Here is a 12,188-nt window from a genome sequence, read left to right on the forward strand (position 1 = left end):
TTCAAGCGATTCTCCTGCCCCAGCCTCCTGAGTAGCTGAGATTACAGGTGTTCACTACCACACCGGGCTAATTTTTTTCTTTTTTTTTTTTGAGACGGAGTTTCGCTCTTGGCTCAGGCTGGAGTGCAGTGGCGCGATCTTGATCTCGGCTCACTGCAACTTCTGCCTCCCCCGAAAGTGCTGGGTCAGAAAACAACCTCCCGAGTAGCTGAGATTACAGGCGCCCGCCACCACGTCCAGCTAATAGGTTTGTATTTTTATTAGGGACGGGGTTTCATTATATTGGCCAGGCTGGTCTCCAACTCCTGACCTTGTGATCTGCCCACCTCCACCTCCCGAAGTGCTGGGGTCACAGGCATGCACCACTGCTCACAGTTGGGCCTCTTTTTTTTTTTTTTGAGACGGAGTTTCGCTCTTGTTACCCAGGCTGGAGTGCAATGGCGCGATCTCGGCTCACCGCAACCTCTGCCTCCTGGGTTCAGGCAATTCTCCTGCCTCAGCTTCCTGAGTAGCTGGGATTACAGGCACGCGCCACCATGCCCAGCTGATTTTTTGTATTTTTAGTAGAGACGGGGTTTCACCACATTGACCAGGATGGTCTCGATCTCTTGACCTCGTGATCCACGCGCCTCGGCCTCCCAAAGTGCTGGGATTACAAGCGTGAGCCACCGCGCCCGGCTTGTTTTTTTAAAAAAGCTGCGATCTGCCAGGCTGGGGAGGCTGGGGAGGCTGCCTCCTCTCCAATGCCCATGCACCAGGTTGCCCGCGGACCTCGTTCTGCCTCTGTCCTGGGAGTCCCTGTTTCTCAGGCCTGCTGAGTGTTCAGACACAATAAAGACTGTGGGTTCTAAAAAAAATGCCTAAGTCCGGTGGTTCATGCATGTAATCCCAGCACCCCAGCACTCTGGGAGGCTGAGGCGGGCGGATCACAAGGTCAGGAGATCAAGGCCATCCTGGCTAACACAGTGATACCTCATCTTTACTAAAAATACAAAAAATCAGCTGATTGTGATAGCGTGCACCTGTAATCCTGGCTACTCCGGAGGCTGAGGCAGGAGAATCACTGGAACCAGGGGGGCAGAAGTTGCAGTGAGCTGAAATCATGCCACTGCTCCAGCCTGGGTGACGGAGCAAGACTCCATCTCAAAAAAGAAGAAGAAAGAAGAAGGAGGAGGAGGAGGAGATGGAGGAGGAGGAAGAGAGGAAAAACTATACTTTGTTGGGTTTTTTTTTTTCCTTTTAGATAGGGCCTCACTCTCACCCAGTTGTAAGGAGTAAGTTGTAAGGAGTTCTGGGCGACAGAGCAAGACTCTGTCTCAAAAAGGAAGAAGAAAGAAGAAAGAAGAAGAAGGAGGGGGAGGGGAGGAAAGGAAAAACTATACTTTTTTATTTTATTTTATTATTATTATAATTTATTTATAATTTATTTAATTAACAATCTAGGAAGTTCGCAGCCATCAGCAGTTCTAGTGCAATTTCAGGTGCAATTGGGAATTCAGGAATCTCAGTGGAGCTGTTAGTGTAGCGAACCTTGTACGTAAAATACATGCATACTTTTGATAGCACATGTGAAGGTGTCTCTCTAAAATTGACCTCATTGGTTTCGTTCTCAGCAAACTGACCTGGGCCACTCAACATGGCTTTTATTGTGCCTGATGTTAATGCATGTTCTCTTTTTACAATAAATTCATGGCCATCAGATGATATCAATTTGACATACATGGCATCGGGTCCTTCACAGCCACCATAGGTTTTCTCCTCTCCATCCATTTTGTTCTTATGAAAAATTCTACTTTGCTTCCCCAGGAACTTTAGCAGTTTCTCGTCAGCCCGGCAGCCACCACAGCTGGGTCCCCGTGTACCGCCACAGCCCCTGTTCCAGGGCCCCCCCCCCACCCCCAGCTGCAAGCTCCTGTGGGTTCCGGGGCAGTAGGAAGCACTTTTTTATTTTTTTAGATAGAGTCTCACTCTCACCCAGGCTGGAGTGCAGTGGTGAGATCTTGGGTCACTGCAACCTCTGCCCCCTGGGCTTGAGTGATCTTCCCACCTCACCCTCCTGAGTAGCTGAACCACACGCGCATGCCTGGCCAATTTTGGTATTTTTGATAGAGAAGTGGTTTTACCGTGTTGCCCAGGGTGGTCTCAAAACTCCTGAGCTCAAGTGATCGTCCCACCTTGGCCTCCCGAAGTGCTGGGATCACAGATGCAACTGGCCTACCTGCAGGGTTTCTAGTTCATGGAGATGACTGAATGGAGGCTTGGAGAAGCTGATGTAGATTTCTATTACTTGTATTTCCTGAGCAGTGGGGACACCTGCTAGGCAGGGCCACATGAGAAGGTCCTGTGTTTAGTCAGGAGGCAGAGAGAGGGGAAAGCTAAGACCAGAGCCTTGACTGGGGATTCTGCGGGAAGGGGAGGAAGGGTGGGGTGGGCAGCTCGGAATGAGCCAGCCTGAAAACGGCCATCTGGCCTTCGTGCTTGGGGGCTGCCGTGGTCACCTGCTCCTGGCCCTGGGCGGCTCAGGGCAGGGGGAGTGTTGGCTTGTTCAGGAGTTAGATGAGGACGTGGGTCAGAGTATGGGCTCTAGATAGAAGCAGGGAGGGGAATAGCTGTGGCCAGGAGTTTGGCCGTGTAATTCATGGTTGCCAAGGCGACATATACAAAATCTAAGAAAACACAGTTGGAACACCCGGGCATTCAGAGAGCAGCCACGGTCTGGAGACAGAGGGAAAGCCATCAGATTTTGGTCACATCTGTTGCCACCACTCATCCTTTCCTGGAATGTGCAGAAGGCTGGTGCTGCAGGGTCAATGGTCCTCCTGGGAGCTAGGGGCCATCTCAGGTCCAGCCAAGGCCTGTGACTGCAGCTCTAGCCACGTACCCCCCCTTTCTCGCACCCCCTCCTCCAGGAGCCTCTCCCCTGATGTCTCCTCCAGGCAGGTAGTCTCAGCCAGAGAGCCTGGAAACGGCTGGGGCCGTGGGGCCCAAGGCCTGCTGTGCAGCTCAGCCCGTAGGCTCTACAGCCTCACACTCCTTCTGCCCCCCTCCAAGTTCAGGCAGCACCTGGGGCAGGCCCCCCTCAGGCATCTGGGCCACCTCGGCCCACTGTGTCCTCAGGGTGGGGCTGGCCCCTCGGCTCAGCAGAAGCACCACGGTGGGGCTGTGCCCTCGCTCTGCAGCCAGGTGCAGGGGGGTCTTTCGGAGCCATCCGGCAGCATCCACGTGGGCACCCCTGTCCAGGAGGCAGCTGGCGACCTCCATGTGGCCTTCCCGAGAGGCATGGTGAAGGGGTGTGAGGCCCAGGGTGTCCCGTGCATCCACCTTAGCCCCCTGGGTAACCAGCAGCTGGACGGCGGGTAGGTGTCCCCGGGAGGCAGCCCTGTGCAGTGGGGAGCGACCATGCCTGTCCCTGATGCCTGGGTCTGCCCCATGGCCCAGCAGCACCTCAATGTCCTGGAACAAGAGAGGAGGGCAAGGGCCAGCCTGGCAGGTGAGGGGCAGAGCCACTGGGCCTCTTCTGTCCCCCTAATGGCCAGGCTGTGCTGGCACCACTTCCTCATGTGGTGAGGGACACCGAACCCAGGGCCGGCCTGCATGGGCTCTGCTGGGAAGTCCACTTTTCCCCCTAAGGGTCCTTCGAGCAAATTCAAGTCTCTGCAGCCACCACCCTGCCCGCTGCCCGGGGGCGGGGGGCTCAGGCTCAGGCCGGGGGCTGGCGGAGAGTCTGTCGCTGCCACCAGCATAAAGGCGGGGGACGGGCCTGGGGTCCTGCCCTGGTCTCCACCCGACGGGCACAGCCGGGCGTCCAGGCCCTTCCAGCCCGGACGCTGTCCCCAGCCCGGCCCGCTGCGCGCCCCCATCACTGCCGCGGGAGGGCGGGACGTACCTGCCTGCGGCCCAGAGCGGCCGCCAGACCCAGTGCCGTGGCCCCCGCGCCGTCCCGGGCGTCCACGCGCGCCCCGCGTGCCAGGAGGAAGCGCAGCGCCGCCCCTCGCCCCGCCGAGGCCGCCACGAGCAGGGCGCCGTCCAGGCCCGCGCCGCCGGCCGCCAGCAGCTCCAGCACCGCCAGCCGCCCGCCCGCGGCCGCCCAGTGCGCCGCCGTCCAGCCGCGCGCGTCCTCCGCCTCCGCCTCCGCCGCGGGCCCCGGAGCCTCCAGCAGGCGCGCGGCCAGCAGCGTGCGGCCCAGGGCGGCGGCCCGGTGCAGCGGCGTGAGGCCCGTTCCCGAGCGCGCGGCCGCCGACGCCCCGCGCCGCAGCAGCAGCTCCGCCACCTGCGAGTGCCCGTGCCAGGCGGCCTCGTGCAGCGCCGTGCGCCCCGCGCGGTCCGCAGCGCCCACGGGGGCCCCGCGCCGCAGCAGGAGGCGCACCAGGGGCGCGTGGCCCCGCAGCACGGCCAGGTGGAGGGGGGTCCGGCCTGCGTGGTCCCTGAGGGGGCAAGGGCGTCGGCGCCGGGTGGACCACTGACCGGACCCGCGTCCTGCCCCATCCGGCGCTGGGAACACGGTCCTGCTCCACCCAGAGAAGGGCCCCCTCCACCCACCCGGCGCTGAGATCCCTGTCCTACCCCACCCAGAGAAGGGACCCGTGCCACCCACCCTGCACTAGAACCTCCTCCCACCCCACCCAGAGAAGGGACCCGTGCCGCCCACCTGGCGCTGGGATCCCCATCCTACCCCACCCAGAGAAGGGACCCGTGCCACCCACCCTGCGCTAGAACCTCCTCCCACCCCATTCAGAGAAAGGCCCCCTCTGCCCTCTCAGTGCTGGAATTCCATCCTACTTCACCCAGAGAAGGGACCCCCCTACCCCCCTGTGCAGGTGCACCTCTCCTCCACACTGGCGCCTTCCCGCAGCAGCTTCATCACCAGGCCTGCAGGGCCCCGCCACACGGCCTGGAGCAGGTGCCCCCAGCCCTGGAAGACACTAGACCCCTCTGTCCTGGTTCCCAGGGCCTCTTCGGAGTCTAGCTCCATCCACCGCCATTCCTGCTCCTCCTCCTCCTCTCTAAGCTCAGGCCTCTGGCAGTCCATCTAGGGTAGCAGGGATCTGCATTCAGCCTGGAGGCCTCTGACCTGCCCCAGCCCAGTGTCCCAGGCCAACCTGGAGTCACCCATTCCAATCATCACTTAGCCTTCAGAGGGGCTTGGCTCCCTTACCCGAGGGGGCTGGCCCAAGAGCTCTCTGCTCTGGCTGCAGGTCCTCTAGGCAGATTCTGGCCCAGGCTCAACCTGGTGACCCTCTTCACAAAATCCCTTCTGCAGGCTTTGGGGTGGAGCATCTGCTGCTGAAAAGCTAAAAGTCGGCAGCTTCAGCCTTGTAGGGGGTGGGAGAACACAGCTGGTCCCGGGGACAGGCTGAGGCCACCTGACACTGTTTACCCAGCCACTTAGGAAGGCCCTGCCTTCTGCCTTCAGACCAGCCCCTGCCAAGCATGCTTCCTCCCCTGCTAGCTGCCAGGGCCCTAGCTCGGCCGCCGTCCTGGGGAACAAAGGCCAGGGCGGTTGAGGAGGACAAGCAGGAACACGTCTGTGGGCGAGAGCTGCTCAGATCCCGCCACCCCCAGGAAGCACAACGTTGGGTGTACCACGACGTGCCCCTCTCCAGGGGGCCCACCCTTGGGCTGCCTCCCTCACCCTCACTCCTGTCCCTGCTGGCTAAGCCCACACAGAGGTGGGTGCCAGCCCCTCCTCCTGATTCCAGGCTGGGGAGGAGGGCAGGGTAAGGTTCTAGCCTCCCTTTCTGCAAATGCTACACAGGACAAAAGATTCACCAAGGACGCCAGGCAGGCATCCTGGGGAAGAGGGTGGTGCTGGCGTGGTGGGGACAAAAACCCCTTGGGGGCTGACTGGAGCAAGTCTGGAGCCAGGGAAGGGACAAACGTCTGGGCAGGGGCGGGGCGAGCCAGGAGGGAGTGTGGGGAGAATCACATTTAGAGTGTGTCTACATCTGGAAAGGCCGCTCTGCCAGAGCAAGGCCTGGGTCAGCAGGACTCTGGGGGCCTGGGGCAGGGTGGGCGGGGCTGGTCCTGAGGGCATCTTCCCATCTCCAAGTACCTGGGGCCAGGCAGGAGAAGGAAGCATGCCTTGTGGGGCGGCTACAGCAGCCCGGCTCTCCAGCAACTGCACAGGACACGGGAGGGCCTGCCCATTCCCACCCAGCCCCCTTCAGCCTCCCAGGTCCTCAAGGACAGGGTCTCCTGAGGGCCTTGGCCTGGCCTCCCCCACTCCCTAGAAGGCCACCTCTCCAAGGGCCCAAAGGGTCTCCAGGCAAGGGACCAGGGGTCCCATCCCACCACCCCAGCCACACAGACACTGCCCCGAAAATCTCATCAGGTTACTCATCCGTCACCTTCCCAGAGCTGACCACCGATGGACCTGAGGCAACGTGCGCCTCTGACCCTGTTTTAGTTTGTTCTCAGGATTTATCACTACGGGAAAGTATCCATGTGTTTATTTTATTTAAATGTCTGCCTTCCTTTTCTAGAAGGAAAGCTCTGTGAGGCTCCCAAGCATGCTGGACCGGCGCTGGTCCGAAGGCAGAAGGCAGGGCTTTCCTAAGTGGCTGGGTATACAGCGTCAGGTGGCCTCAGCCTGGCCCAGGCACCAGGAAAGAAGTGAGGAGCTCTGGGGGACGTGGAAAGTCTCATACTCATCAGGGCCAGGGAGGCCACAGAAACTGCCTCACACCGGCTTCCCAGAGGTACGGGCGCCCAGCAGGCTCCTCCCAGGACTCCCGTCTCCCCTGGGACCCACTGCAGCAGGGGTAGCCACAGCTGCCTCTGTGCTGCCTGTAGGACCCGCACACGGGGGGCACCGAGGGCCGAGGCCGCAGCCGCTTTCCCGTGGAATGTAAAGAACCTGGAGTGATTCTGCAGAGGCCTTCGAACCAGAGCAACTCCATCTTGAACAGGGGCTGGGTAAAATGAGGCTGAGACCTGCTGGGTTGCATTCCCAGGAGGTCAGGCATTCTTAGTCACAAGATAAGATCAACACAAGACACAGGCCACAAAGACCCCGTTAATAAAACAGGATGCCGCGAACAAGCCGGCCCTAACCCGCCAAAACCGCCTGCCCCTTTCCCGGAAAACTCAGGAATGAGCCACACCGTGTTGGGCACAGGATCCAGAAGCAACAATGAGTGGACTCGGGGGGCAGCCGGCCGCTGCTCTGCTCTGGGGCAGCCCTTCTATTCCTTTATTTCCCCATTAAACTTGCTTTCCCTTTGCTCACTGGTCTTGCCCGGATTCTTTCTTGTGTGGGGTCCAAGAACCCTCTCTTGGGGTCTGGATCTGAACCCCTTTCTGGTAGCAGTCCCTGGGACTCAGTAGCAGTTCAGCAGTGTTTGTTGAGTGAAGAAGCAAGGGACCTGGGTGAGGAGACTTAGAAAGCAAGGCTTTGCAACTTTTTAAACTTTTATTTGTATTTTTGAGATGGAGTCTTGCTCTGTCGCCCAGGCTGACGTGCAATGGTGCGATCTCAGCTCACTACAATCTCTGCCTCCCGGGTTCAAGCAATTCTCCTGTCTCAGCCCCCCAAGTAGCTGGGACTACAGGTGCGTGCTACCACACTTGGCTAATTGTTTTTATTTTTATTTTTTTATTTTTTATTTTATTTATTTATTTTTTTTCAGACGGAGTTTCGCTCTTGTTACCCAGGCTGGAGTGCAATGGCGCGATCTCGGCTCACCGCAACCTCCGCCTCCTGGGTTCAGGCAATTCTCCTGCCTCAGCCTCCTGAGTAGCTGGGACTACAGGCACGCACCACCATGCCCAGCTGATTTTTTGTATTTTTAGTAGAGACGGGGTTTCACCATGTTGACCAGGATGGTCTCGATCTCTTGACCTCGTGATCCACCCGCCTCGGCCTCCCAAAGTGCTGGGATTACAGGCTTGAGCCACCGCGCCCGGCCCTTTATTTTTATTTTTAAGTAGAGATGAGGTTTCACCTTATTGGTCAGATTGGTCTCAAACTACTGATCTCAGGTGATCCACCCTCTTTGGCCTCCCAACGTGTTGGGATTACAGGTGTGAGCCACCGTGCCTGGCTGTAACCTTTTTTGTCAACCCCAAATCACTATCCAAATAAACACACAGCACTAAAGACCTTGGCGTGTGGGCACCAGTGGAAACAGTGAAGCTGTGCCGTGGGCAACAGGGCCTGGCAAATGCTGCAGGGAGGCCTCAGCTGCCCTGCCGGACGTCACATGCCACGTGGTGCCACCGTCTGACCTGTTCACATGTCCGAAGGAAGCAGGTGAGCTGGAGAGGCCTGGAAAGTGTTGGAAGGGATGGAGCCCACTAGGAGAAGTCGTCACAGGGGACAGCTCAGCTCACAGACACCCTCCCTCCTAAGTGTCAATTCATGATGAAGATGGAGCTTGGGCCAGGTGCAGTGGCTGAGCCGCCTGTAATCCCAGCACTTTGGGAGGGTGAGGTGGGCAGATCATGGGACGTTAGGATCTCAAGACCAGCCTGGCTAACATCGTGAAACCCTGTTTCTACTAAAAATACAAAAAATTAGCCAGGTGTGGTGGTGCGTGCCTGTACTCCCAACTACTTGGGAGGCTGAGGCAGGAGAATTGCTTGAACCTGGGAGGCAGAGGTTGCAGTGAGCCAAGATCATGCCACTGCACTCCAGCCTGGGCAACAGAGTGAAACTCCATCTTTTTTTTTTTTTTTTTTTTGAGACGGAGTTTCGCTCTTGTTACCCAGGCTGGAGTGCAATGGCGCGATCTCGGCTCACCGCAACCTCCGCCTCCTGGTTCAGGCAATTCTCCTGCCTCAGCCTCCTGAGCAGCTGGGACTACAGGCACGCGCCACCATGCCTAGCTAATTTTTTGTATTTTTAGTAGAGACGGGGTTTCACCATGTTGACCAGGATGGTCTCGATCTCTTGACCTCCCAAAGTGCTGGGATTACAGGCTTGAGCCACCGCGCCCGGCCGAAACTCCATCTTAAGGCTGGGAGTGGTGGCTCACGCCTGTAATCCTTACACTTTGGGAGGCCGAGGTGGGTGGATCACCTGAGGTCAGGAGTTCAAGACCAGCCTGGCTATCATGGTGAAACCCCACCTTATTTAAAAAAAAAATAAAAACTCCATCTTAAAAAAAGAAAGAAGGAAAAGAAAAGGGGCTGGGCATGGTGGCTCAGGCCTGTAATCCAAGCTCTTTGGAGGCCAAGGCGGGCGGATCACCTGAGGTTGGGAGCTCAAGACCAGCCTGACCAACATGGTGAAACCCCGTCTTTAAAAATTAAATTAATTAATTAAATAAAATAGAAAAAGAAAAAGAAAAGAAAAGGGAATTGGAACTGCTGATGCTGTGCAGTAGAGCTGATGTCTGTCCGTGGGAGACGGACAGACCTCAGGGACTGCGCCAGGCACGGGGCTAATGCCTGTCATCCTGGCACTGTGGGTCGCCCAGGTTTGCGGATCGCCCGGAGCTCCAGACCGGCTTGGGCAACATGACGAGATCCCATCTCTACAAAAAACACCAAAATTAGCCAGGCCGCGGTGGCAGGTGCCAGTAGTTCCAGCTATTCAGGAGGCTGAGGTGGGAGGATTGATTGAGCCCAGGAGGTCGAGGCTGCAGGGAGCAGTGCCTGAACCACTGGACTGCAGCGTGGGTGACAGAGTGAGACCGTCTCAAATAAATGTCAGAATCGGCAGGGCGCAGTGGCACACGCCTGTAATCCCAGCTACTCAGGAGGCTGAGGCAGGAGAATCGTTTGAACCTGGGAGGCGGAGGTTACAGTGAGCAGAGATCGCGCCATTGCACTCCAGCCTGGGTGACAGAGTGAGACTCCGCCTCAAAATAAATAAATAGATAGATAGATAAATAAATAAATAAATGTCAGAATCGGGAGTGACGTTTGGGGAGATTGGTTGGGGTTTTGGGTGGCTGGGAAAAGTTTTGTCCCTGACTGGAAATGATGGAATACGGGTTCTCCTCCCGGAAAATCTGCCTTTCCTCTGCTCGGGATGGCTGGGTTCAGATGCGAGGGTGCCTGAGGTGCCCCACTGCCTTCCCAGTGCCTGCGTGTACAGGCCCCACACCCTGCGGCTCATAAGCATCCTGAGGGGCCCTCTCATCCACACTGCAATGCAGTGGAGGACAGCGAGGTGTTTGGATGAGGGGAGCAGCGGTACCGGGGCTGGGAAGTGGGGTGGGGGCCTGGCCTCCAGGTGGCAGCTACTGCCAGGGCGGCTGGCAGAGTCGAGGCCTTTGAAATGAAGCCTTTGTGTTGGGGAGCTGCAGAGGGGGAGGGCGGGACAAGGAGGGAGGAGGCCCCTGTGGGGAGGGCCCCGCAAGGCCTGCCCAGAGCACCAGGAGCCGGCAGGGGCTGGAGACTCGAGCCTGGCCGGCTGTAGTTGCAGTTGCCTGGTAGGAGAAGCAGGTGGGGGTGTGGCTCTGGGGCAGACAACAGGTGGGACCTCCCTAGCCAGGGTGCAGCGTCTGGCTGGGGCCTGAGGACAGGCTGCAGCCGGGGGTGGGGTTAAAGGTCTTGTAGGGAGGCCCTGGGGAGCTTTGTTCAGTGCTCCCCACAGGCCTGCAGCAGCAGGAGCATGAGTGAGCAAGGGAGGGAGACAGAGATGGAGGAGGACGAGGGCGGTGGGGCTTCGGACACAGCGCCCATGCTGCCCCGGAGACCTCCCGACCACCAGGCCTCAGCCCTGACATGCCTAGGGTGGCTGGGCCTGGCTGCCCGAGGCCTCGGGCCCCTGCTGCTTCCGGGCCGGCTGCTGGCCGGCCTCCTGCTGCACCTGCTGCTGCCCGCCACAGCCTTCCTGCTGGTGCTCCTGCCCGCAGCCGCCGTCGTCTACCTGGGATTCCTGTGCCACTCGAGGGTGAGCCTGCACCACAGGGGTGGGGGACTTGCTGGGGTCCTGGGCATCCCTGGGGCTGAAGGCCACTGTGCCCCTTCCAGCATCGCCCCTCGTCCTCGGAGACACGTGTGCCTCTCCCTGGCAGCCCCTTCTCCCAAGCACCCCCACCAGCCACAGCCAGAGAAGGGCTTTTGTTTTTCAGCCAAGGGGCAGCTCTGTCCCCTCCCCGAGGCCTCCCAGCCTTGTACCAGGGGCCACCAGGGCCTGGACAGCTGGGTGGGGGTGGGGAGAGGAGGGGGTTCCAGGAAGAGAAGATGAAAATGTTGTCAAACTTCACTAACCCATAGCCCCCGGCCCCTCCCCAAACACACACGGCCCCTCCCAGGCCCTGCTGCCAGCGCTGGGCTTCACCTGCAGAGTGGGCTGTGGCCTGGTGTGGGGCAGGGACTTAGGCAGATGGCCCCAGGCCCCTTTCTGCTGTCATGGGGGCTGGCGCCAGCTGGTGCCCGCAGAACTCAGGAGAGCAGAAGCGGGCATGAAGGGCCAGTGGACACTGTCTCTGAGCCGCCCCTCAAGGGACCCTGCTTGGCCTTTACCTTCTGGGTCCCAGATCTCCCGTCCACCTGTCAGCACCGCCTGGTCCACCCTCTCCCCGCCCTGCCCTTCCAGCGCCCTGGCCCAAACCCTTCATCCCCTCCACCTCCCCCTCCTCTCCCCGCCCTGCTCAGCCCCACCCTGGCCCCTCTATCGCCCACTCCGCGGTCTCCCGCCCTGCACCCCACCATCTCCCTTAGCCCGGCCTCTTCATCCTCTCCCCTCCCCTCCCTCCCGTCCATCATGGCCCCGCCATTCTAGCCCCGCCCCTCCCCGTCCTCCCTCCCTCAACCTCCCCACCCCGCCCCCCACTGACCGCCCTCCCAGCCCCCTCCTCACCCTGCACCGATCACTCCACCCTCTCTCCACCTCACCGCCATGCCCTCCTCCTCACCCCGCCCCCTTGCCCCGCCCATATCTCCTCAACCTCCCCGCCGCGCCCCATAGCCACGCCTCTCCTAGCCACGCCACGCCCCCTCCTCCCTCCCTCCACCTCTCCGCTTCGCCCCTCCTAGCCAGACCACGCCCCCTCCTAGCCCCGCCACGCCCCCTCCTCTCTCCCTTCACCTCCCAGCCCCGCCCACCTGGCCCGCCCCGCCCTCCTCGCCCGGACACGCCCCCTCCTAACAACGCCACGCCCTCTCATAGACACGCCACGCCCCCTCCTCCCTCCCTCTCCCCGCTCCGCCCTCCTGGCCCGCCACGCCCCCTCCTAGCCACGCCACGCCCCCTCCTCACTCCCTCCACCTCCCAGCCCCGCCCACCTGGCCAC

At 59.8% G+C, this 12,188-nt stretch overlaps 2 protein-coding genes and 1 pseudogene across 4 annotated transcripts in view; 1 reads left to right on the top strand and 2 right to left on the bottom strand.

The window, feature by feature from the left end:
• Positions 1-1,402: 1,402 nt before the first annotated feature.
• LOC116539295 lies at positions 1,403-1,933 on the bottom strand (annotated as a pseudogene). Its single transcript, XR_004263985.1, has one exon. The product of XR_004263985.1 is annotated as an elongin-C pseudogene (transcript).
• Positions 1,934-2,263: 330 nt separating this feature from the next.
• ANKRD65 (ankyrin repeat domain 65) lies at positions 2,264-5,591 on the bottom strand. 2 transcript variants are annotated; one of them, XM_032262080.1, is made up of 4 exons: positions 5,156-5,591; positions 4,824-5,029; positions 3,887-4,424; positions 2,264-3,453 (listed from the first exon to the last, which is right to left on the bottom strand). In XM_032262080.1, the coding sequence occupies exons 2-4, from the start codon at positions 5,027-5,029 to the stop codon at positions 3,004-3,006; spliced, it is 1,194 nt and encodes a 397-aa protein (XP_032117971.1). In that variant the 5' UTR covers positions 5,156-5,591; the 3' UTR covers positions 2,264-3,003. The 2 variants fall into 2 exon arrangements, with proteins under 2 accessions (XP_032117971.1, XP_032117972.1); XM_032262081.1 differs by lacking the exon at positions 3,887-4,424.
• A 4,704-nt stretch (positions 5,592-10,295) lies between these two features.
• The window catches only part of TMEM88B (transmembrane protein 88B), a 7,981-nt gene continuing 6,088 nt past the window's right edge, over positions 10,296-12,188 (top strand). The window contains exon 1 of the mRNA XM_032262082.1: positions 10,296-10,843. Coding sequence (XP_032117973.1) covers positions 10,562-10,843 — 282 coding nt within the window. The 5' untranslated portion in view covers positions 10,296-10,561. The remainder of the gene's footprint in view (positions 10,844-12,188) is intronic.

This window comes from Sapajus apella, unplaced genomic scaffold (genome assembly GCF_009761245.1).
Source record: "Sapajus apella isolate SASKATOON/1434 unplaced genomic scaffold, GSC_monkey_1.0 scaffold127, whole genome shotgun sequence".
NCBI lineage: Eukaryota > Metazoa > Chordata > Mammalia > Primates > Cebidae > Sapajus > Sapajus apella.